This window comes from Gorilla gorilla, chromosome 3 (genome assembly GCF_029281585.2).
Source record: "Gorilla gorilla gorilla isolate KB3781 chromosome 3, NHGRI_mGorGor1-v2.1_pri, whole genome shotgun sequence".
NCBI classification, from domain to species: domain Eukaryota; kingdom Metazoa; phylum Chordata; class Mammalia; order Primates; family Hominidae; genus Gorilla; species Gorilla gorilla.
Window position 1 is genome coordinate 148035160 of NC_073227.2, and position 26362 is coordinate 148061521.

Genomic DNA, 26362 nt, shown 5'->3' on the forward strand with positions numbered 1-26362 from the left:
AAATCAACACAGAATGGATCAAAGATTTAAACACAAGACCTGAAACTGTAAGACTATTAGAAGAAAATATAAAGGATAAGCTCCATGATATTTGTCTAGGCGATGATTTTTTTAAAATATGACCCCAAAAGCACAGGCAACAAAAGCAAAAATTGGCAACTGAGATTGTGTCAAACCAAAATGCTTCTGCACAGGCAAGGAAACAATCAACTGAGTAAAGAGACTACCCATGACTTGGGAGAAAATATTTGCAAACCATACATCTGATAAAGGGTTAATATCAAAATAAAGAACTCAACTTGATAGCAAGAAAGAAGTAATTTTATTAAAAAATGGGCCAATGACCTGAAAAATCACTTCTCAAAATAAGATACACAGCCAAGCGCACCTCTAGTCCCAGCTACTTCGGAGGCTGAGGCAGGAGGTTCACTTGAGCCTAGGAGTTTGAAATGAAACTGGGCAACATAGTAAGACCCTGTCTCATATTTTTTTAAAAGGGAAGAAGATATACAACTGGCCAAATAAAATATTTTAATTTTCACATTATTTACTGATGTGTATTTTAAAGAAATAAAGAAACAAAATAATAGTTCTTTATATTTATCTACATAGTTCCCATTTCTTTCTTTCTTTTTTTTTCTTTTTTGAGACAGGGTTTCACTCTGTCACCCAGGCTGGAGTGTGGTGGTGCGATCTCAGCTCACTGCAACCTCCACCTCCTGGGTTCAAGTGATTCTCGTGTCTCAGCCTCCCAAGTAACTGGGATTACAGGCACACTCCACCACACCCAGCTAATTTTTTATTTCTGGTAGAGACAGGATTTCACCATGGTGGCCAGGCTGGTCTCGAACTCCTGGCCCAAGTGATCTGCCTGCCTCAGCCTCCCAAAGTGATTGGATTACAGACATGAGCCACCATGCCCAGCCCATAATTCCCATTTCTGATGTTCTTGATTACTTTCTGACAATATGAGTTTCTATTTCTTATCAAATCCACACAGTGTGAAAAAATTCCTTTGGCATTTCTTGTAGTGCAGGTCAGTGGATGATGAATTATCTTGTTTTCATTTATCTAAATTACTATTTTTGTTAGATAATAGAATTCTGAATTGACAGGGGCTTTCTTCATCAGCACTTAAAGATGTCAATTCACTGTCTTTTTCCTTCCATTATTTCTTGTGAGAAGTCAACATCATTTATATTACTTTTTTGTGTGTGTAATATATTGATTTTTGTCTGGTTGTTTTCAAGATTTTTCTCATTATCTTTGATAATCATTTGACTTTGATGGTCAAATTATGACTGTCACTTGATTATTATGTACCTTGGTGTGGTTTTCATTGAATTTATCTTGCTTAGGATTGACTGAGCCTCTTGAATATGTATATTTATGTTTTTCATTGGCTATTCTTTCTTAAATATTTTTTGCCCCCATCTTTCTCTTTTTTCTTGTGGGGGTCCGATAACGTATATTGGTCTTTTAAAAATATCGTTCTACAGATCACTGAAGCTGTATTCATTTTTTTTTTTTTGAGGCGGTGGCTCATAAGATTTTTTAAGTACTATTTATCTATCATCAAGTTGCCTGATTCCTTCATCTGTCATCCCCACTCTACTATTAAGCCCATTCAGCAAAGTCTTCATTTGCCCTTTTTTCAGGTCTATGATTTCCATTTGGTTCTTTTTCTAGTTCCTATTTCTGTGTTGAAATTCCTATTTGCTCATTCATTACTAGCATAAATTCCTTTGCATTCTGGAGCATAATAGTTATAATAGCTACTTTTAAATCCTTAAGTACTAATTCTTTCATCTTGGTCAACTTTGTGGTTGGTCTCTATTGATTCTGTTTTGTCTTTTTTAATTTCATGTCACATTTTCTTATTTTGTTAATATCTACTAATTTTAGATTTTAGCCTGGGCATTTTGAAAACTTCATGTTAGATACAATAGATTTTGTTATATTTGTCTTAAAAAGTACCATTATGTTGTTTTTATAGACATCTAAATGAGCTAAACTCAAATTCCAAACTATCTTCCTTGGAGTGGGCAGCAGCTAAAAAAAATCTGTGCAATTAACATTAAAATCTGCACAGCACATGTGTAATTCAGGGCACAGCCAAATATTTGGGCAGAGCTTTTGCACAGAATTTATGGTTTCCCTCTCTCACCCTGCATGCTTTTCTACTCACTTTTTAGCTGCTGTGGTCAGCCCAAATTCTGGTCTGATTCCTCAGCTGGTTAAGACTGCACAGACATGGCACCACCTGGAACTTCTCACTCAAAGAGTCATAAAAAAGTTAAACTCACCCTATGACACATTTCTAAAAATTACTGAACTTTGAAATTCATTATTGCACTGTTCTCTCTACCTATCATTTTGCCTGAAAATTTTTTATAATAAAAAATTCCATGCTGAATATAAATATTTTAAAAATTAAGGCTATGGGAGGTAGAAAATGAAAGTTCCCTGCAATCCCTTCATCTATAAATAGCCCCTATATATAGCCAATAGACTATCTTAGTAAAGAATTATCTCTTGACTCAGACTATCTCAGAGGAAAACATTATTTCAAGTAAAGATATGAGATGAGATAGTCTTAACACAGCTTCCTCAGAATTACACATCACTATTCCTTAAAGTGCTGTTCAGAGCACTAGCTTTGTTCTGTATTTTCTTAAACCGTAGAAGTAACTAAAAGTTATACAAAGAGGGGAAAGGATTTTGTGTATCTCAGCTGTAATATTTACTTAATTGTAATAACATTGTAAACTCTGAATATTGAGAAACAAAAGTTACGAGGTAGCCAGGCATGGTGACTCATGCCTGCAATCCCAGCACTTTGGGAGGCTGAGGCAGGTGGATCACTTGAAGTCTGGAGCTTAAGACCAGCCTGGCCAACATGGCAAAACCCTGTCTCTATGAAAAATACAAAAATTAGCAGAGCATGGTGGCACGTATCTATAATACCAGCTACTTGGGAGGCTGGGGCACAAGAATTGCTTGAACCCAGGAGGCAGAGGTTGCAGTAAGCCAAGATTGCGCCACTGCACTCCAGCCTAGGCGACAGAGGGGGACTCTGTCTCAAAAAAAAAAAAAGTTAGGCTGGACGCGGTGGCTCATATCTGTAATCCCAGCACTTTGGGAGGCGGAGGCAGGCAGATCACCTGAGGTCAGGAGTTCGAGACCAGCCTGACCAACATGGAGAAACCCCGTCTCTATTAAAAATACACAAAAATTAGCCGGGCTTGGTGGTACATGCCTGTAATCCCAGCTACTCAGGAGGCTGAGGCAGGAGAATCGCTTGAACCTGGAAGGCAGAGGTTGCAGTGAGCTGAGATCGCACCATTGCACCCCAGCCTGGGCAAAGGGCGAAACTCAGTCTCAAAGAAAAAACAGAAACTTATGAGGTAATTACATTTAGAGAATGAGGTCACAAGAACTGAGGACACAAAGGGATGAAAGTGGCCGGGCATGGTGCCTCGCACCTGTAATCCCAGCACTTTGGGAGGCTGAGGCAGACGGATCACCTGAGGTCAGGAGTTCGAGACCAGCCTGGCCAACATGGTGAAATACAAAATTACAAAAATTAGCTGGGTGTGGTGGCATGTGCCTGTAATCCCAGCTACTCAGGAGGCTGAGGCAGGAGAATCGCTTGAACCTGGGAGACAGAGGTTGCAGTAAGCTGAGATCATGCCATTGCACTCCAGCCTGGGTGACAGAGCAAGACGCTGTGTCAAAAAAAGAAAAAAAAAAAGAAAAAGAAAAGGGGTGAAAGTAAAAGCAACTAAAGAAATAGTTCCTCATCTTCCACAATAGAAAGTTAATAGAGCTAAATCTATAACTGAAAAAAATCAAAAAAGAAAATAAGCATGTTATTTAGAAATACGATAGAACATATAAAAATGAACAGTTAAATGAATTGAAGAGGGTTGCATCTGGGAAGCAGAAATGCAGAGTTTGTATGCTTGTTATTAATATTTGTTATAAAACAATTTGATTTTTTAAATTATGTATATATGGTAACAGTGATTGAATAGAAATTTAAGGTAGTAGGAACAACTATGTGAAATTAGATTAGAATTGGTGATATCAGCTTGAACTCATGATTACTAACATTTTTTTCTTTAGTTTCATCTGCTGAAAAGGCATAGATGCAATGACACCTAAGTCGCAATAAGCTTGCTAAGCTCCCAGATATTGTTTTTTAAGCACCATTTTCTACTACAAGGTGTCAGGACACTTTGCAGAAATGGCTCCTTTCAGTGCTGGGTGAGAGAAAGCCCAAAATAAAATTAGAACATCTTGTTGTACCAGAAAGTAAAGAACTGCTTTTACATATATATGTCCTATCAAAACAGCTAGGTTGAAAGGAGCTCTCACTAAACAAATCTCAGACACTTTGAACACCAAAATAAGATTGTAATGGATTATAATCCTTTGAGGAAATGGATTATAACTGATTCAATAATCTGGGAATCCCTAAATTCATACTGAAAACACAGATGTTCCTTGACTTATGAGGGGGCTACATCCCAATAAATTCATCATGAGTCAAAAATATCCTAAGTCAAAAAATGCATTTAATAGCCTTATAAATACATTGTAAAGACAAAATATCATAAATTGTACCATCATAATAATAAGTTGGGGACCATCTGTATATCATTAAACAGGGCAAAATGTAGGGCTCTTCTGGTTGTTTTTTGTTTGTTTGTTTTTTTGGAGACAGGGTATCGCTCTGTCGCCCAGGCTGTGGTGCAGTGGCATGAACCTGGCACACTGCAGCCTTTGCCACCCAGGCTCAAGTGATCTTTCCACCTCAGCTTCCTGAGTGGCTGGGACCACAGGTGCAAGTCACCTCCCCTGGCTAATTTTTGTATTTTTTGTAGAGACTGTGTTTCCACTATTTTGCCCAGGCTGATCTGGAACTCCTGGGCTCAAGCGATCTGCTTGCCTCAACTTCCCAAAGTGCTGGGATCACAGACTTGAGCCACCACACCAGGCGGGGCTCTTCTTTTTGGCAAAATTGTTTCTAATACATATGGAGAGAGAACAATTATCATTTTGTAACTATCATCGTAAAGACTAGTTTAGGAAAAATCAATAATACTGCTAAATTGTGAGAGAGGGGTTTGCTGAGGAGCAGAATATTTGCAGGAAATTCAAGTGTCTCCCCCATAGATTGCTTATTAGTTGCAAGTAGAAAACCAGCAATTTATACAGTGGAGAAACTGGGATCAAATTAACATCACTAATGAGAGACAAACAATATCACGTGCCTCCAAATGTGGTCTCTTGGAAAGAATATAACCTCATGTATGTAATATTACAATCAGGAATACATAACCTGAATCTAATCTTGAAGAAACATGAGACAAACCCAAAGTAGAGAAGATTCTGTAAAATAACTGGCCCGTCACACACACACACACACACACACACACACACACACCCCTAAGAGTGGTGACAATGTGTTAATTTGATTGTTGTAATCATTTCACAATGTGTATCAAATCATCATGCTGTACAACTTGAATAAATACAATTTTTGTCAACTATACCTCAGTAATACTGGAATGAACAAATGAACGAATGATAAATAATTGGCCTGCACTCTTCAAAAATCTCAATGTCACAAAAATACAAATGCTGAGGAACTCTTCCATATTAAAGGAAATTAAAAAGATATGGTAACTAAATATGGTATGTGATCCTGTACTAGATCTATACTGGAAGGAAAAAATGTTAAATAAAGACATTACTGGAACAATTGACAAATCGGAATATGAACTGTAGATCAGATTAAATATAAATATTGTATCAATGCTAAATATCCTTAATTTGATAAACATACAAGAGGATACCCTGGTTCTTAAGAAATTCACACTTTAGAAATAAGGGGTATAAGAGCATAGTGTATGTAACCTATTTTAGAATGATTCATAAAATACAAATAATAGGCTTATTTATATATTTATACATGTATATTACACATGAAGAATAGTAAAACAAGTGTGGCAAAATGTTAAGAATTGGTTAATCTGAGTAAAGGACAACAGGAGTTCTCTATTATTCTTACAACTTTTCTGTAAGCTTAAATTATTTGAAAATAAAAAGTTTTAAAAAAAAAATGGGCCGGGCATGGAGGCTCACGCCTGTATTCCTAGCACTTTGGGAAGCCGACGCAGGCGGATCACCTGAGGTCAGGAGTTCGAGACCAGCCTGGCCAACATGGTGAAACCCCGTCTCTACTAAAAATACAAAAATTAGCCAGTCGTGGTGGCGCGTACCTGTAAATCCCAGCTACCCGGGAGACTGAGGAAGGAGAATCGCTGGAACCCAGGAGATGGAGGCTGCAGTGAGCCGAGATCGAGTCACTGCACTCCAGCCTGGGCGACAGAGCGAGACTCCATCTCAAAAGAAAAAAGAAAAAGAAAAAGAAATATACACTAACGTCAAGGAAAAGAGCTTTCACTTAATAACAGAAGATCTAAGTTTGTGCGCTACTTCTGTTTGTTAAATATCCTTCCTTAAGCATCACACTTTTCTCACCTGCAAAACACCATCCCAAACTTACAGAGGTCTCTTTTGATCCATACAAATTATGTGTATGAGAGATCTAACTGTAAGTTATTATACAAATGACATTATAATATTAAATACTTAAGAGTTTGCCAAAATAAAGAATGGAGTTCGTTTTCTTAAGGTACCGTACACATTAACTACAGTTGTAACAAACTACGGAATAAGCGGTAGTGGTGTAAACGGTGTTCCTTAAAGGAAGGTAATGTTTTTTGCCCTGTTCCGTCAAGTCTTAAACGCTTGACATTTTAAAATAGTTTTAAACGCTTTCCGGAATTAGAAGTGGTATTTCGGACCGTGAAGTAACCGATCAGCCATAAGTGTCCCATCTTTAAGGCCTGCTCTTTTACCCGTCTTGCAGAAGTTCTTCCGAGAGTGGGCCCGAGACAGCCTCCCGCCCGAACTAAACTCTCCGCAGCGCTTCCGGCCCTTGGCCCCGAAGTCTAGAACCCCGGGCCGGCCGCAAAGGAAGGTCTGCCGCGCATGCGCGCCCCGGCGCAGCCTTTCCGGAGCGATCCATCTCGTTACGTCACCACCAGCCTAGCTCGGACGGCAAGCGGCGGGAGATTTTCAAAATGGGAGCCCAGAGGTACCGCCCAGGCCTCGGAAGGTGTCAGGGAGAACTTTCCGTGGTTTCAGCGTCGTCGCCTGGAGCTGCGGTTTAGAGAGCCGAGCCTGATGGGCGCCAAGGCCGGCTGGCTGCTTGGAGCGCTGCCTCGAAGGGACTGCGTGAAGGAAGCTAATCCGGAGAACCCAGGCCAGAGCCTGGAAATATGGCGACCTGCATCGGGGAGAAGATCGAGGTAAAAAGACTCGGCAGTCTGCAGCGGGGCGGGTGGGAGTAACTGTGGGAGGACACGAGACCGCTGTGGGAAGGGGAGCGAACGAAGCTAACGGCTGCGGGGCGGGCACCGAGGTGCTTAGGGAGGGTCCCAACGGCCCAGACCCCAGCTGTTTAGGGGCGGAGCGGCCCGCCCCTCAAGAGACAGTAAGAGTAGGGGAGGCGGGACAGGTGAGTCCCTCCCCGCCTAGCAGTGTCCCCAGGCAGTGTCCCGAGGCACTGCGGCTTTCTTTCAGCAATCCCGCCCGAGCTACCGCGTTAGAGCAGGGCAGGGCTACCTCCCACTTCTCCAAGGGGATGGCGGTTATCTCCGGCGGGAGCTGCGGCGGGATTCTGACCAAGCCCTCCGCTCCCGGGGATTGGCTGGAGATGGGAGGAGGGCGCTTAGGCTGCACTGAGGTTGAGGAACCAGATCACTAGGGTGCACCATCACCCTGAGCTTCCAGTCCAGCGTGGAAGCGCAGGTATCCCCGCACGGAGTCAACATGCCTTCCACCCTAGACACCTGCTGCATCGAGGTGTAATACCTGCTTGAATTTTGTCAAATTCCCCACTCGATCCATTTTATCTTCTTTTTCCAGCCCCTTCCCATCTTCCTTTCTGCTGTGAGTCATCACACATAATCTTTAATTTTAACTTTTAAGGATTTTAAAGTTGGAAATCTGCTTGGTAAAGGATCATTTGCTGGTGTCTACAGAGCTGAGTCCATTCACACTGGTTTGGAAGTTGCAATCAAAATGGTAAGAATAAACTAATCAACTTCTCTCCTGTACTTTGCAAGTAACTAGAGAGGTATCAGAGATGTCAGAAACTCCTTATCTACTAGCCTTTCCTTTGATTATAGTGTAAGGAACACTTTGCATAGGCAGAAGACAATAGTGCCAAGTCCAGCCGTTGAGCTTAAAAATATTTTAGGAAAGCCTTGACCTTGCTTAAATAAGTTTTATCTTCATTAATGTTCAGTAGACCTCGTATGTGGTGTAATTATCCATACTTGGAGTAATGAGTAGAAATCAACTAACAAATAATTTGTTTATAGTTCACTGTGTATAATTTTGTATTTCCCTGTAACATACAAAATATTATTCTTGATTGTTAGAAGTCAGCCTAATAGGAGTAACATAAACATAAGCAAATTAAGAATTATTTGTCAGCTGGTGGGTGGCTCACACCTGTAATCTCAACGCTTTGGGAGGCTGAGGCAGGTGGATCACCTGAGCTCAGGAGTTTGAAAACAACTGTGCAACATGGTGAAACCTCCTCTCTACCAAAAATACAAAAATTAGCTGCTGCTGGGCACGGTGGCTCACGCCTGTAATCCCAGCACTTTGGGAGGCCGAGGCGGGTGGATCACCTGAGGTCGGTAGTTCAAGACCAGCCTGACCAACATGGAGAAACCCCATCTCTACTAAAAATACAAAATTAGCCGGGTGTGGTGCTGCACACCTGTAATCCCAGCTACTCTGAAGGCTGAGCAGGAGAATCGCTTGAACCCGGGAGGCAGAGGTTGTGGTGAGCCGAGATCACGCCATTGCACTCCAGCCCAGGCAACAAGAGCTAAATTCCCATCTCAAAAAAAAAAATTAGCCGGGCGTGGTGGCGTGTGCCTGTGGTCCCAGCTACTCAGGAGGCTGAGGTGGGAGGATAGATTGTGCCTGGGAGGTTGAGGCTGCAGTGAACTGTGATCATGCCACTGCACTCCAGCCTAGGTGACAGTGAGACCCTGCCTTTAAAAAAAAAATCGTTTATCTAAACCACTTAGAAAAAGAACTGGAGGTTTTGCTCTAAAATTTGCCTGAATTGGGATTTTTTTTTCTTATAGTTAGGCTAGTTGTGCTATTAGATTATTTAAATTGAGATAGGATATTAGAATTAATTGGGCAAACTTTTACCAAGCATCCTCTCTGCCGAGCACTCTGCTAGGTGCATGGGGAAAACAGATAACAGTAGGTTGACCGCAAAGACATATAAAAGGACTTCAGTCTATTTTAAAGTATATTTTATTTTCAAAGTTCACTTTTAACCAGTTTATATTTGAAAGTCTGTCAACATTTAAACCTGTTATTTTTAGATAGATAAGAAAGCCATGTACAAAGCAGGAATGGTACAGAGAGTCCAAAATGAGGTGAAAATACATTGCCAATTGAAACATCCTTCTATCTTGGAGGTAAGATACAAATTTTGTAGAAGTGACCAAGGACACTGAATTTTTGTATATTTTAATTTATTATGCCCTTTCACATTTCAGCTTTATAACTATTTTGAAGATAGCAATTATGTGTATCTGGTATTAGAAATGTGCCATAATGGAGAAATGAACAGGTATCTAAAGAATAGAGTGAAACCCTTCTCAGAAAATGAAGGTAGGTGTGTGTTTTTTTTGTTTGTTTTGTTTGGGTGGATAAAAGTTTTGCATTTTAAAGTGTAGTTTTGAGGAATATGCTATTTTATAATATATAGTAAAACTGTTTGAATTATTACTTTAAGCTAGAAAAGGAGATTTCCTACATCCCAAGCTGCTGATTCTTAAAACAATTCAATTATTACGGTAGTAAAGTAAGAAATTTGTTATCCTTCTGTCCTTAAAACCACATTTTAAATTAAATTATTGGTAGCAGTTTACTGTGTATCTTTTCAAATGTAGTAACCTTTTTAGGATGTCATTGGTGACTATAAAGTAGTTCTAAATCAAGCACAAATAGCCATTGAAACTGTTTATTATAGAAAACATGAAACATACAGGTAGTGTGCTATAATGAGTCCCCTGAACTTAACACTCAGCTTCCAAAACTAGTGACTCATGGTCATATTATTTCATCTTTACTGTTTTTACTACCTTGATTTTCCAAAGTATTTTAAGGCAAATTATAGACATATTTTTAACTATAAATATTTCAAAGTATAGACTTCTTTAAAAACGTAGCCACAAAGTCATTATCACACCTAATAATTATTTACTATCAAATATATAGCTTCAGACTTCCTCAATTTCTCATAATTTTTTGCAGTTCAAAGCAGAACCAAATAAGGTCTATACATTGACACAAATGATTGTTTTCAAGTTATCTTGCTCTGCTAACTGAGATTACAGACAAGCTAACAGAAGTAGTTGCTGATAGGCTTCTTGTACATCTGAATCTATATAAGCCATTTGGAAAACAATTCGGGCATATGTGTTTAGAGTTACGGAACTATTTATATTCTTTGACTCAGATTCCATTGTTGGAAGTTTATTTCAAAGAAATAATACAAATTAAAAAAAAATTGATACTCATCTTGATAATGACTACTGCATTTTTTTATAATACTTCATTAAAAAAGGCCTTATTAGGCTGGGCTCAGTGGCTCACGCCTGTAATCCCAGCACCTTGGGAGGCTGAGGCACGTAGATCACCTGAGGTCAGGAGTTCAAGACCAGCCTGGCCAATATGGTAAAACCCTATCTCTACTAAAAATGCAAAAATTAGCCGGGCACGGTGGCTCATGCCTGTCAGCCTAGCTACTTGGGAGGCTGAGGTGGATGGATCGCAAGGTCAGGAGATCAAGACCATCCTGGCTGACATGGTGAAACCCCGTCTCTACTAAAAATACAAAAAAAAATTAGCTCGGTGTGGTGGTGCTCTCCTGTAATCCCACCTACTCGGGAAGCTGAGGCAGGAGAATTGCTTGAACTCGGGAGGCAGAGATTGCAGTGAACTGAGATTGTGCCACTGCACTCCAGCCTGGTGACAGAGCAAGACTCCATCTAAAAAAAAAAGCTTACAAATTGATTACTTGGGAAAGTTCGGGAGACATCGTTGGAACTTTAGCTTTTTCTTTTTTTTAACAATTAGAACATATGTATGAATCGTTTGTGCAATTGTTTTTCTTAATTGCTATGGTTACCCTAATGACTCTGAATTGCTAAAAAAAAATTAGGCTTCTCTTAACTGCATGTAAAACGCTCATCAGTTGGAAATAACGAAGATTAAAAGGAATGCCTAGTTTTCTTAAAGGTTAATATGATAGGCCAGGCGCGGTGGCTCAAGCCTGAAATCCCAGCCCTTTGGGAGGCCAAGGTGGGTGGATCACGAGGTCAGGAGATCGAGACCATCCTGGCTAACACAGTGAAACCCTGTCTCTACTAAAAACACAAAAAATTAGCCAGGCGCGGTGGCGGGCGCCTGTAGTCCCAGCTACTCGGGAGGCTGAGGCAGGAGAATGGCATGAACCCGGGAGGCGGAGCTTGCTGTGAGCCAAGATCGCACCACTGCACTCCAGCCTGAGGGACACAGCGAGACTCCGTCTCAAAAAAAAAAAAAAAAAAAAAAAAGGTTAATATGATATCTTTAGAGGGGTGTGTTGGTACCACTCTGATAATTGCTGGTAATTGAAGTGGCTGGTAAATCTAAGCTTCAAGCCACTGTTCTTCTACAGTGCTCTAGAATATTTACCTGGGTTTCATAATGTATACTAAATACTAGATACTGAATCTTCCAGAGTTTCTAAATTGTAAATTCTCTTTTTTAAAATCCTAACAGCTCGACACTTCATGCACCAGATCATCACAGGGATGTTGTATCTTCATTCTCATGGTATACTACACCGGGACCTCACACTTTCTAACCTCCTACTGACTCGTAATATGAACATCAAGATTGCTGATTTTGGGCTGGCAACTCAACTGAAAATGCCACATGAAAAGCACTATACATTATGTGGAACTCCTAACTACATTTCACCAGAAATTGCCACTCGAAGTGCACATGGCCTTGAATCTGATGTTTGGTCCCTGGGCTGTATGTTTTATACATTACTTATCGGGAGACCACCCTTCGACACTGACACAGTCAAGAACACATTAAATAAAGTAGTATTGGCAGATTATGAAATGCCAACTTTTTTGTCAATAGAGGCCAAGGACCTTATTCACCAGTTACTTCGTAGAAATCCAGCAGATCGTTTAAGCCTGTCTTCAGTATTGGACCATCCTTTTATGTCCCGAAATTCTTCAACAAAAAGTAAAGATTTAAGAACTGTGGAAGACTCAATTGATAGTGGGCATGCCACAATTTCTACTGCAATTACAGCTTCTTCCAGTACCAGTATAAGTGGTAGTTTATTTGACAAAAGAAGACTTTTGATTGGTCAGCCACTCCCAAATAAAATGACTGTATTTCCAAAGAATAAAAGTTCAAGTGATTTTTCTTCTTCAGGAGATGGAAACAGTTTTTATACTCAGTGGGGAAATCAAGAAACCAGTAATAGTGGAAGGGGAAGAGTAATTCAAGATGCAGAAGAAAGGCCACATTCTCGATACCTTCGTAGAGCTTATTCCTCTGATAGATCTGGCACTTCTAATAGTCAGTCTCAAGCAAAAACATATACAATGGAACGATGTCACTCAGCAGAAATGCTTTCAATGTCCAAAAGATCAGGAGGAGGTGAAAATGAAGAGAGGTACTCACCCACAGACAACAATGCCAACATTTTTAACTTCTTTAAAGAAAAGACATCCAGTAGTTCTGGATCTTTTGAAAGACCTGATAACAATCAAGCGCTGTAAGAATAATTCTATCAGAGGCATTTTGTTTTTTGGTAACATTATACTAGTATAAATATGAAGCTGCCTGTAAGCGGGGGGATACCAGGGAAATGAATGTCTAAAAAAAAAAAACCACTGTCATGATTTTGACCTGTGGTTAACAGTCTTAACAGGAGTGTGTGTGTTCATGAATGTGTTTATAAAATTGTTTAATATTTGGAAATTTTTAGCCTCATTTTTTAATTTTATATGGAGTGAGTCTCCAGTGCAAAGTATCATATATATTAGTCATGCCTTACCCCCTAAAGTACTTAATAATAACTGTATACATAGATAGAAAAGCTGAGATTGAGTGGTCATAATACTGACTGCTTCCAATATGAAAACTAATTTTTAGTGACTGTATTGTGTTTTTTTTCTTTTTCTGTTCATTTTGTGATTTTTATGCTTAAATTATAAGAGGGCAGTAGCCATACAGAAATGCTGTCAAAGTGCCCTGGGCATTTTGGCATGGGAGTTTAGCTTTTTAAAGATAGCATAGTTATGCCAATATTGTTTTCTATAGTTATTCTAAAATGTTCAGGTATTCAAATCAGAAGAAATCCTTTTCTAATATTTTTACCTTAAAAAGTTACCTGATAATTTTTTATTAGTTTATGGGATTTTTTTGTTTGTTTGTTTAGCTCCAATCATCTTTGTCCAGGAAAAACTCCTTTTCCATTTGCAGACCCGACACCTCAGACTGAAACGGTACAACAGTGGTTTGGGAATCTGCAAATAAATGGTGAGTTTTTAATGGAGTATTTAATCAAGAATTAATTACTTGGAAACTTACCAAGCATTGCAGTGTTCTATTTGAGATTTTTAAAGAAAATCATTTTCTTGCTTGGTGCAGTAGCTCATGCCTGTAATCCCAACACTTGTGAGGCCAGGACTGGTGGATTGCTTGAGGCCAGGAGTTCAAGACCAGTTTGGGCACATAGCAAGACCCTGTATCTACAAAAAATAAAAAATTAGTTGAGTTTGGTGGCATGTACCTGTAGTCCCAGCTACTTGAGAAGCTGAAGCAGGAGGATTGCCTGAGCTCAGGAGTTCAAGGCTGCAGTGAGCTATGATCACACTGCACTCCAGCCTGTGTGACAGAGAGAGAGACCCTGTCAAAAAAAAAAAAAAAAGCATTGGCCAGGCGTGGTGGCTCATGCCTGTAATCCTAGTACTTTGGGAGGCCAAGCCAGGCAGGTAACTTGAGGTCAGGCATTCGAGACCACCCTGGCCAACATGGTGAAACCCCGTCTCTACTAAAAATACAAAAATTAGCTGCGTTTGGTGGCACACACCTGTAATCCCATCTACTCGGATGGCTGAGGCACAAGAATCGCTTGAACCAGGGAGACAGAGGTTGCAGTGAGCTGAGATCACGCCACTGCACTCCAGTCTAGGTGATAGAGCTAGACTGTCTCAAAAAAAAAAAAAAAAAGCATTTTCAGTACGTCTCAATAAAGCTGTATTACAATATTTGAATATTTGCTGTAAGTCAGCCACTGTCCTTAATGTTTAACATATATTAAGTTCTCACAAAAAAACATGAGGAAGATACTGTTATTATCTCCGTCTTACAGATGAGGAAACTGGGTACACAGAGCTTAATTTGCCCAAGCTATGTGACCATTCAGCAGAGGAGCCAGGGTTCGAACATAAGTAGTGTGGCTCAGAGACTTTATTCTTAACCCCTGCTCTTGCAGCCTCTCTATAATCAGCACCTTCTATCAGTGCCCATAAAATAATGAAAAGATGATTGACCTTATTTTTAAGTGGAAGCTGATAAGGACAGTATAGGGTACCAATGGGACCTCACACTAAAGTACAGAACAACTAAAACCTAAATATTTTTAAACAGCTATCATCCAAGTCATTATGTTGTTTATAATACAGAGTTTGAAGGTTAAACATTCCTCATTAATGAACATGACAGATTCACAGAAGGTGAATTGGGAAATAATGATGGAAAAAGAATAAAAGAGACATATGGAGAGGAGGAGATCATTTTTTACTAAGTATCATATTACCTCATAGACAAAAAGCAAATAACACAGCTGTAATTTAATCAGAGAGTTGTATGTTATCTTGAGTCTATTCTTCTCTTTTTTTAATGTATATTATTCTCAGAAGCCCAAAAGGAAATTAGTCTTTTTATTTATACTAATTAGAGATGATAATTCAGGTTTGTTTTTTAAACTATAAAACTGCCACATACTTAATTTTGCACATCTGTTGTGTTTACAGATACTTATATTTAGTAACACAGACTTGTCTGAGATGGAGAAATAACCTTGTTTATAATAATCCAGTAGTGTTCCTGCAATTTTTCAGTATATTATTTGATACAAAATAATTTCTGTCATAATGAGAGTGGGGGGAAAGCACTAAAAAGTCATTTAAGAAAAAATATATAATTCAAATTTTTAGTTTAGCATTGAAAAATTGCCTTACCAAGTTTTATATAATCTGATCATTTAAAGCCTTTAAAAGATACTGTTCTGTATGTGAACTTTAAAACCATACAAAATAAAAATTGGTAAAGTGAATGACTTTTTTAAAAAATGCTGGTGCAAGTACATGTGTAATTTAAAATTAAATATTAATGTTAAAGCTGTTCATATAGTGTTTTTGCTTTTAGTTGCATGTTTTCATTAATTGCAAGTATTTCTAAGTAAAGATGGGATAGACAGTTCTTAGCTTAAAGAGAGTAAATTTATATATTTTTCTCATGTAGAATGATTACTTGGGAACTCAAATCTGCTTTTGTTGGAGCATTGGCAGTTGCATGCTTTAGGATTAATAGGTGACCATATAGTGACTAGTTTTTGCCTTAATTGAAAAATTAATTTTATGTTAATATCTTTTGTGTCTTAGTCTTAGGAATACTAAAGGTATTTCTTCACGATCTGGTTTAAAATGTTCTTTCAAAGTCATGTCTTTTTTTTTTTTTTTTTTTTTTTTTGAGACGCAATCTCGGCTCACTGCAAGCTCCACCTCCCGGGTTCACTCCATTCTCCTGCCTCAGCCTCCCGAGTAGCTGGGACTACAGGCGCCCACTACCACGCCCGGCTAATTTTTTGTATTTTTTTTTTTTTTAGTAGAGACGGGGTTTCACCGTGTTAGCCAGGATGGTCTCGATCTCCTGACCTCGTGATCCGCCCGCCTCGGCCTCCCAAAGTGCTGGGATTACAGGCGTGAGCCACCGCGCCCGGCCAAAGTCATGTCTTAAACTGCTTATTTGTTAGAAAATTATGAGCTCTTATTGTTTTGTTTTTTGTAACTAGATTTCTTTTGTTCAAAAAATGCTATTATAATCAGAGTGACGTTATTTTGTGTCAACTTGTGTTTTTAGTTATTTACTAAATTGCTTCATTCTATGTATATTGTAGCTCATTTAAGAAAAACTACTAAATATGACAGCATCAGCCCAAACCGGGACTTCCAGGGCCATCCAGATTTGCAGAAGGACACATCAAAAAATGCCTGGACTGATACAAAAGTCAAAAAGAACTCTGATGCTTCTGATAATGCACATTCTGTAAAACAGCAGAATACCATAGAATATATGACCGCACTTCACAGTAAACCTGAGATAATCCAACAAGAATGTGTTTTTGGCTCAGATCCTCTTTCTGAACAGAGCAAGACTAGGGGTATGGAGCCACCATTGGGTTATCAGAATCGTACATTAAGAAGCATTACATCTCCGTTGGTTGCTCACAGGTTAAAACCAATCAGACAGAAAACCAAAAAGGCTGTGGTATGTCTGTTATCTTCTTAAGTTACTAAATAACATTTTACTTGAGAATACGATTCTTGAGAACATATTTTTTAGTCCTCTGTAATGTCCTTTTACTTTGGGGTGTATACATGATCAACTTTATTAAAGAGAAAAGAGACTGGGTGTTTATGGAAAAACAGCTCTTATTTCCCTCTGTCTTCTTAATAATAGTGACATGATATTGATAAGTTTTGAATTTTAAATTATTAATTTAAAGTAGAGTTGAATGAAAAACATTTTAAAATAATACTGGCTATATGCTGGTTAAAGATTATTTTGTTCACAATTCCAATCAGTGAGCTAATATTATCCTTTGCTTCTATTTTTATTGTTTGTAAATTTAATCCCGTCTCAAATTTTAAAAAGCTGGAAAATATAACTTTTATTTTTTTAGCTTCTGGAACTAAAGAAAAGGGATATGCACATTTAAGTTTAGCGTTTAAAAATTATTGTATGTGAATTGAGAATGGTGTGTGTTTTTTTAATTCTATCTTTATCCTGTTGTTTGTTCCCATTTTACTTCCCATTTCATCCTTGCCTTTGTTTGGCTTGCTATTATCTTTTCAAAGTCCTTGTTCTCCACTCTACCTTCTGTTTGCTTTCTGCTCATTGATTATCACTTCACACTTCATTATACATTCTTACCTTTGCACCATATGGTTCACAGTTGTGCTCAAATATACCTCTGATCTGGACTGTTGTAGTGAAGCAGCTTTGATTTTGACTTTAATATTTGTTTCTGCCATGGTTAAGTACTCCTAAGTATTATGTATGTCAGAGCTGTTCTAGTAAACAAAAGAATTATTACTGATTTGGGTTTTTTTTTTTTTTTTAGGTGAGCATACTTGATTCAGAGGAGGTGTGTGTGGAGCTTGTAAAGGAGTATGCATCTCAAGAATATGTGAAAGAAGTTCTTCAGATATCTAGTGATGGAAATACGGTAATGTGTAGTTACCTTATTACCTTGCAACTTCAAATTATCGTTTAAGCACATTCAGCATTCTAATTCATTTTACAATGATGTAAGTTTTTTTAAAATCAGTTTGCCAGTATGATAGTGTCTCTGGAATTCAAAAATTGAAATAGCATATTAAACATGTTTAAATAAATTGGTGCAGTGTTAAAAATAATTATATCTAGTAAGAAAATCTAAACTTTTGGTTTAAGTTAAAAAGCAAAAAAATTACTTTTACAGAATATTTAACATTTTTCTATAAAATAATATTTAATGTTACATTTAAACACTTTGTATACATTTTAGCAAAATATAGTACTGGAACTTAATGGCATGTAATTAGAATTTTTAAAAAATCTTTTGGCAGATCACTATTTATTATCCAAATGGTGGAAGAGGTTTTCCTCTTGCTGATAGACCACCCTCACCTACTGACAACATCAGTAGGTACAGCTTTGACAATTTACCAGGTATGTGAATTTACCAGGGAATAAATTTTGATAGTAGATTTATATGTATATACATATAAACTCTATATATAGATATAATAAATTATAAATATCTTAGCTTCAGTCAAACTTTAGGTCATATCATATTCTTGTACTATGTTTCTGGTGAGAGTTGTATGCCTTTAATGCAATGCTTATTATTAATATTCTGTGTTATAATGGTACTATATTCTATTTAAAAACTAACTCTAGAACATTAGTCATATGTCTCACAAATGTAATTTGTATACTTGTTTAGAATGTGGCTATAGTTATGTTAAAAAAATTCAACATTGTGCTTGCTTCAGAGCACATATACTAAAGTTGGAATGTTACAGAGAACATGGCCCCTGTGACTCAAATTTGTGAAGCATTCTGCATTTAAAAAATAATTCACCGTGTATGTGGCTTTTGAGCTTTGAAATCAGTGCTGCTACATAAATGATTATTTATAATTATAGTTAACCAAATTTGACTCCCAGTTTGGTTTCTGGATATTATGGACTATGGACATAAGTACTGAATAGTAAGACTTCATTGAGGTAACTGTTAGAAAAGAATAAGAAAACCTGTCTAATGTAACCCTATTAGAAATCACAATAAATAGATAAAACTGTATGTCAGGTCAACACTTTCTTCCCTAATGTTAAGTATTTTTTTTCCTTAGAAAAATACTGGCGAAAATATCAATATGCTTCCAGGTTTGTACAGCTTGTAAGATCTAAATCTCCGAAAATCACTTATTTTACAAGATACGCTAAATGCATTTTGATGGAGAATTCTCCTGGTGCTGATTTTGAGGTTTGGTTTTATGATGGTAAGTACCATTTGGAAATGGTAATTTGTTCCTTTAGTTTGTAATTTAGTAGTTACGTATATGTGGGCTTTTAAAATTCAACACAGTCAGTTTTAAAGATGTGTATGTATATAACTATATATATAAATTGCACAGCGTAGTATACATGTCAAATCATAGTAATCAAAATTTATCTAGCCTTCCTTTAAACAATTTATCCTATAATATGTATATTAGTCCTCTTTTTCTACTTAGCTCCAGTTTAACTACGTCTAGGCTGATGGTATAAAAATCACATGAAATGCACGATGTCCTATTTCTTATTAGAAACCTTAAATGGACATATACCAAATTATGAGAATTATAAATGTAGCAAAAAGGATAGGGTTGAGTCTAAATCTATTCTGTAAAGATGAATGTTCTTATTTTCTAAATCTATTCTATAAAGATGAACTATTTTTTAATCTATAAACCTCCTTTAAGGGACACAAAGCATTCATATCACACAGTACACATATAATTATAGCTATCCTTCAATTATGTTTTTGTATGAATATAGTGATTTTTTAAAATGTAAAAGTATCAGGCTTAAACCAGATATATGTTGGGAAAAAAATGGATGATCCATATTTATTGAATGCTTTGATAGTCTCATTTTATTAATAGTCAATAAATGAATAAAAATGATACCTTGATCCAGGAGCCATTATATACTGGTATGATAATAAATATAAATCTAGGAATATTTTTAAAAAGGATAAGAGAACAGTTTTCTGATTTTTTTTTTTTTTAGGGGTAAAAATACACAAAACAGAAGATTTCATTCAGGTGATTGAAAAGACAGGGAAGTCTTACACTTTAAAAAGTGAAAGTGAAGTTAATAGCTTGAAAGAGGAGATAAAAATGTATATGGACCATGCTAATGAGGTACATACCTAATTGTAGGTTTTTCATACCAATTAATAATGATTGCAAATGACATAGGTGAAACAATGACAGAAGCACTCTTCTTTTGAAATAGGGTCATCGTATTTGTTTAGCACTGGAATCCATAATTTCAGAAGAGGAAAGGAAAACTAGGAGTGCTCCCTTTTTCCCAATAATCATAGGAAGGTAAATGTCTGAAAATTTTAAACATATGGCTAAAATGTTTTAAAAGTTTGATGTTTATATTATAAACATTCTTTAGTTTTCTGTAAATTGAAAGCTTCAAGGGAATATATTTGGACTTTTCCCCTTCAGAAAACCTGGTAGTACTAGTTCACCTAAGGCCTTATCACCTCCTCCTTCTGTGGATTCAAATTACCCAACGAGAGATAGAGCATCTTTCAACAGAATGGTCATGCATAGTGCTGCTTCTCCAACACAGGCACCAATCCTTAATCCCTCTGTAAGTAAATATATGTCACTTCTGTACTTTAAACCTTTCAATGATTGCCTGATGCCCTTCTGGTAAAATAGTTTATTGTGGCTTTACTATCATCTACGTACTTTTCCAGCCTCATCCTGAGCCACTTTATCCCATACTATTTATGTTTAAGCGTCAAAGGCCTTCTTTCAGTTCTTTAAACAAGTCAAAGGGCCTTTTCACATGCTGTTCACTTGACCTGGAACTCTTTTCCCCAACCACTTAACTTTATATATGTAAGTCTTATTTTTCAAGTCTCTGTTTAAATGTTACCTCAATGAGCCCTAATCTCAGCCCTCTGGGAAAAGCTAACTAAGTGTATTAACATATACATATGTAGTTTTTTTTGTTTGTTTGTTTGTTTTTGAGACAGAGTCGCCCAGGCTGGAGTGCAGTGGCACGATCTCGGCTCACTGCAAGCTCCGCCTCCTGGGTTCATGCCATTCTTCTGCCTCAGCCTCCCGAGTAGCTGGGACTACAGGCGCCCGCCACCATGCCCGGCTAATTTTTTTTGTATTTCCAGTAGAGACGGGGTTTCACCATGTTAGCCAGGATGGTCTCAATCTCCTGACCTTGTGATCCACCTGCCTTGGCCTCCCAAAGTGCTGGGATTACAGGCGTGAGCCACCACGCCTGGCTAGTTGTTTTATTTTTACTAGTAAAATATCATTAACTGCCTAAATGCTCATGATAGACTCATGGTTAAATTTATTATATATTTAATGAACATGGCGATGAAGATTATATAGCAGTGTAGAAAAATGCAACATTAAAGAAATAGGTGTGTATATTTGTGTGTACTCACCCACATGCACAAAAAGAACATGCCATGGGATAAAAAGATGAAAGAAATCCACCAAAATGAAAACAGCAATTGTGCAGGAGGGTGGGGGGTTCTTTTCTGTATTTTTCTAATTTCCAATAATGTGGTTATATTTTCGTTAAAAAATTTTTGTTTTTAAAAAAATTAAGCTAATGAAAAATCTCATAATTGTCTGCTTTTGCTGAATGTGGCTTATAAAAATGCTGAGGAATAATATCTTCCTGTCCTTTATTCTTTGTAGATGGTTACAAATGAAGGACTTGGTCTTAAAACTACAGCTTCTGGAACAGACATCTCTTCTAATAGTCTAAAAGATTGTCTTCCTAAATCAGCACAACTTTTGAAATCTGTTTTTGTGAAAAATGTTGGTTGGGCTACACAGGTGAGAAGTTTCTAGTACAGTGCATTTTCTCAGTATGAATTTCTTTTCATTTTCACACTGATAAGACAGTTACCAAAAAATACAAATTATTGTAATGATATCTTTTTACAAGGAAGTTTTTGTACCTTTTAACATTGGTTATATCATTAAAAATTTTAACTTCTTAAATTTGTATTCAGTTGGAAGACTCCAGACATTGCTGATAAGAGGTTGCCTGCTAGGCTTGGGTGACCTACCTTTGCCATTTGTTTTTAAAGTAGAGGTCATGATAATTACTAATTGTGAAGAGGAGAGTGTGATATCTGGGACGTTTTAAATTTTGGAAATTATTTGTAATCAATATTAGAGTAACTTTCTTTTTTTTTTTTTTTTTTTGAGACAAAGTCTCACACTGCAAGCTCCGCCTCCTGGGTTCATGCCATTCTCCTGCCTCAGCCTCCCGAGTAGCTGGGACTACAGGCGCCCACTGCCAAGCCGGGCTAATTTTTTCTATTTTTAGTAGAGACGGGGTTTCACCATGTTAGCCAGGATGGTCTCAATCCCCTGACCTTGTGATCTGCCTGCCTCAGCCTCCCAAAGTGCTGAGATTACAGGCGTGAGCCACTGCCCCCGGCCAGTAGAGTAACTTTCATTTGGCAAAAGAAGAAAAGGATTTTTCCATTAAAAGTCAAGTGAAAGCCAGGTGTGATGTCACGTGCCTATAGTCCCAGTTACTCAAGAATCTGAGGTGGGAGGGTCATTTGAGTCCAGGAGTTTGAGGCCAGCCTGGGCAACAAAGCAAGACCCCATCTTTTTTAAAAAGTGAAGTCAATATTGAGTTTCAAACTTATAGAATTTTATATAGTTGTGAACCTATATGTGTATATTATGTAAAATCTTGAAACTTGGAGAGACTTCTGAGCCTGACACATGTACTTTTACTTAACAGTGAAGTAAATGCAACCTAGTACTTTATGGGAGTAGGTAACATTTGTTGAGCACCTGCTTTGTGGTACCTACCATATTTTTCGCATACTTTGTCTAGTTTATCCCCCAAAATAACCTAGTAAAGTTGTATCTCCTTTTATAGATAGTAAAATTATGCTTCATAATGGTAGATTAACTTGCACAATCCTACACTGTACTCTTAAGTTGGCAGAGTCTAGATGTAAGCCTAGGTCTGTTTGATTTGGCATCCATGTACTATGCACTTCTCCATTTTGAGTGACACATTGTGACTATTAATGACTAAAGGAAGAAGTTTCAGAGGCTAAAATGTAATATTCTCAGGCCGGGAAAGAAATTCTTGTGGCTTAAGGACAAAGAAAATGTTGCTTTTATTCCCTAAATCTCTTCTTGTTAAGAAATACTAAATATTTCTTGTGGGGGAAAAACCAACAACCAAAAAACTTGGAAATCCTAATGGAAATTAATGGGAAACAGGATTCACTTTCTAATAATTTTAATATTGTAATATCTTAGCTATTAAAGGAATAATCTGAAAAAGACATGAATATTCTCAGTGCTCTGCCATCATAGCCCCAAATTTGTAGTCACTTAGAGAGTTTTTTTTTTAACTGTGGAAAACCTGTTAAATATGTTAAATATTAATACAGAACCACAAACCCTCTGCTGTATAGTAATTTTGTGTGTTACTACTGCTTTTTTTTTTTTTCTGTGCCTGTTCTTACCCATGCTTATTATTTTTCTAGTTAACTAGTGGAGCTGTGTGGGTTCAGTTTAATGATGGGTCCCAGTTGCTTGTGCAGGCAGGAGTGTCTTCTATCAGTTATACCTCACCAAATGGTCAAACAACTAGGTAAGTTCTTAAAATACTGGTCGAGATTCAGCCCTTTGCTATAATTTCTCTTTCTCTATATGTTGAAATGGATGATTTAATAAAGATACTTCTTTCATTTTGACAATGATCGTGTGATTCTTTAAACTGTTAATTATTCTTAGCAATTCATGTAGTCATTAATGCATATTTTATGATTATCTATATTAACTCAGGGCAATTGGTATAAATAATCCACTCTAAGAGGTTGGGTTCCTTGTAGCCTTACTGTTCCATAGTGTAACTCGATGGCCCTTTTCAGAAGTAAGGGACTCCTAATTGTAGGTTCAAATAATATACCAAACCTATTTACTTAAAAGAACAGAAAAAAGAAATCTTTAAGATAACCTGCTTATTTTTCCCAAATGAAAGGCTATATCCCCAATCTAATGTAAAGTGATTAATGTTTGAAAGACTTTTTTGAATGTGTATATTCATTCTATATGAAAATATGTGTCAGGCACCAAGCCAAAAATAAGGAATCTGGCAATATGAAAAACAATGAGTTACTTGCTTTCCTCATTTAAATCAGAACTTACTAAAAGTAGGGTACTGACGATGCCAATGCAGGCGTTCTCTTTTATGAGAAGTGCTTATTGTAATGGAAGTACTTGGGACAAATATAATCTGTAGATACTTACCTACAACGCATTTTTGTGTTAAATTTAGATAATGCAGTGCCATCACTTAAATAACTATGTTTCAAGTGAGAGGCTTTGTTAAAAGCTCTTTGAGGTGCTCCAGAAAGTGGAAGGATGCAGATGCAAAGTGGGTAAAACCCTTGTTCCCAGGATACATGTTGACATTTTATTTGCTATGGTCATTTGGAAAATGTTAACATTTAAATAGAAATGTATTCATAATGTGTTTAGCTTGGTATTTTTCTGTAGAATTAGGGCTTTTTTTTTTTTTTTTTTTTTTTTGAGACAGAGTCTCACTCTGTTGCCCAGGCTCGAGTTAGTGGTGCGACTTGGCTCACTGCAACCTCCGCCTCCTGGGTTCAAGCAATTCTCCTGCCTCAGCCTCCTGAGTAGCTGAGATTACAGGCATACGCCACCACACCTGGCTAATTTTGTATTTTTAGTAGAGACAGGGTTTCACCATATTGGCCAGGCTGGTCTCAAACACCTGACCTCGTAATCCACCCCCCTTGGCCTCCCAAAGTGCTGGGATTACAGGCGTTAACCACCGCGCCTGTCCGGGGCCTTTTAAATTTAATGAGGAATCCAGATTTTTGGCTTGCTTTTGAAATTACGAAGCCAGTTCAAGTTTATCTAATTTTCCTTCTGTTACTTAAATGTGTTTAGAAAATGGTCTGTTTTAAAAGAAAAGAAACTGTGTATGCTTCACTTGATTTAGGTATCTAATAAATAATTGTTATAATTTTTCTGAGGTGCCTCTTGTTATTGAAGAATTACTGAAAAATATAATGTGCTTTTTGGGACTCTCATAAGAACCAAGTAATTCAGTCACGATTTTATCTTTTTTTCTTTTGCTTCACTTAGGTATGGAGAAAATGAAAAATTACCAGACTACATCAAACAGAAATTACAGTGTCTGTCTTCCATCCTTTTGATGTTTTCTAATCCGACTCCTAATTTTCATTGATTAAAACTCCTTTCAGACATATAAGTTTAATAAATAACTTTTTTGTTGACTTTCAAGTAAAGTGATTTTTTTTAATTTAACATAAAGTCTTCAGAAAGCCTTTCTATGAAAGAATTTTAACCTATAATGTAAAGGATGTATTCTGAGAGAACAAAGCAGAATGAAACTTGAATCACTTACTAAATATAGTGGATATAAAATAGAACACCTGACTTTGCTCTTAGACCATAACCCCCGAACTTACTATGTTCATATATTTGTATTGAACAATCTTTTAAAAGCAAAAATGTAAATCATGTGTAGTTTATTTGTGCTTTTATTGTTTTCCCTACGTCTCAGACATGTTGAGAATCATGGACAAAACCTGCTGGAATTTTGGAATTTTTGAAGATGTAAATAATGTGTATTTATGTTATAAGTAACATATGTAAACATGTATATTTGTTTTATATTTATTTTTGTAACACCAGTGTCTGATGAAACACTTTTGCAAATGCATTTTATAAAAAAATAAATATAGTGATAAGTTACATTATCTTTTGATTCATTTAATTAAATACTTATTTTAAAATAACTTACCAGTAAACTCACTTTTTAAATTTTGTTGCCTGTTGAGGAGCCAATTAAATTTTAAATATTAATTTTGCAAATGTTAAATACATTGTTTCTCTATTATCTGAAAATCTTGTATATTTTAATGAATTTTTTTAATTATACATTAAGTTCTGGGTTACATGTGCAGAACGTGCAGTTTTGTTACATAGGTATACATGTGCCATGGTAGTTTGCTGCACCCATCAACCGGTCACCTACATTAGGTATTTCTTGTAATGTTATCCCTCCCCTAACCCCCCATCCCCCACAGGCCCCAGTGTGTGATGTTCCCCTCCCTAGGTCCATGTGTTTTTGTGGGTTTGTTTTTGTTTTTGAGACAGAGTCTCACTCTGTCGCCCAGGCTGGAGTGCAATGGCACGATCTTGGGTCACTGCAACCTCTGCCTCCCAGGTTCAAGCAATTCTCCTGCCTCAGCCTCCCAAGTAGCTGGGATTACAGGTGCATGCCACCATACCCAGCTAATTTTTGTATTTTTAGTAGAGATGGGGTTTCGCCATGTTGGCCAGGCTGGTCTTGAATCCCTGACCTCAGGTGATCCGCCCGCCTTGGCCTCCCAAAGTACTTGGATTACAGGCATGAGGCACCACGCCCAGCCCCATGTGTTCTTATTGTTCAGCTTCCACTTATAAATGAGAACATGCAGTGTTTGGTTTTCTGATCTTGTGATAGTTTGCTGAGAATGATGGTTTCCAGCTTCAAGTCCC

General features: G+C 37.3%; 1 protein-coding gene across 4 annotated transcripts; it reads left to right on the forward strand.

Moving 5' to 3' along the window:
• Positions 1 to 1398: 1398 nt before the first annotated feature.
• On the forward strand, positions 1399 to 25573 carry PLK4 (polo like kinase 4). 4 transcript variants are annotated; one of them, XM_019026056.4, is made up of 16 exons: positions 1399 to 7385; positions 8068 to 8163; positions 9495 to 9590; positions 9672 to 9786; positions 11944 to 12964; positions 13631 to 13731; positions 16376 to 16746; positions 17603 to 17707; positions 18090 to 18192; positions 18878 to 19027; positions 19800 to 19933; positions 20028 to 20119; positions 20249 to 20396; positions 21479 to 21619; positions 23311 to 23417; positions 24941 to 25573. In XM_019026056.4, exons 1-16 carry the CDS (start codon positions 7356 to 7358, stop codon positions 25041 to 25043), a joined length of 2913 nt encoding a protein of 970 aa, XP_018881601.3. In that variant the 5' UTR covers positions 1399 to 7355; the 3' UTR covers positions 25044 to 25573. The 4 variants fall into 4 exon arrangements, with proteins under 4 accessions (XP_018881601.3, XP_018881602.3, XP_018881603.3 ...); XM_019026057.4 differs by having other exon boundaries at positions 11944 to 12862; XM_019026058.4 differs by lacking the exon at positions 1399 to 7385 and adding an exon at positions 7441 to 7594.
• The last annotated feature ends 789 nt before the right edge of the window (positions 25574 to 26362 follow it).

Coding starts and splice junctions, on each gene's coding strand:
- PLK4 (XM_019026056.4), top strand. CDS start 7,356: ATGGCGACCTGCATCGGGGAGAAGATCGAG. Junction 8,164..9,494: donor TGGAAGTTGCAATCAAAATG/GTAAGAATAAAC, acceptor TGTTATTTTTAG/ATAGATAAGAAAGCCATGTA. Junction 20,120..20,248: donor TTCCCAATAATCATAGGAAG/GTAAATGTCTGA, acceptor TTTCCCCTTCAG/AAAACCTGGTAGTACTAGTT.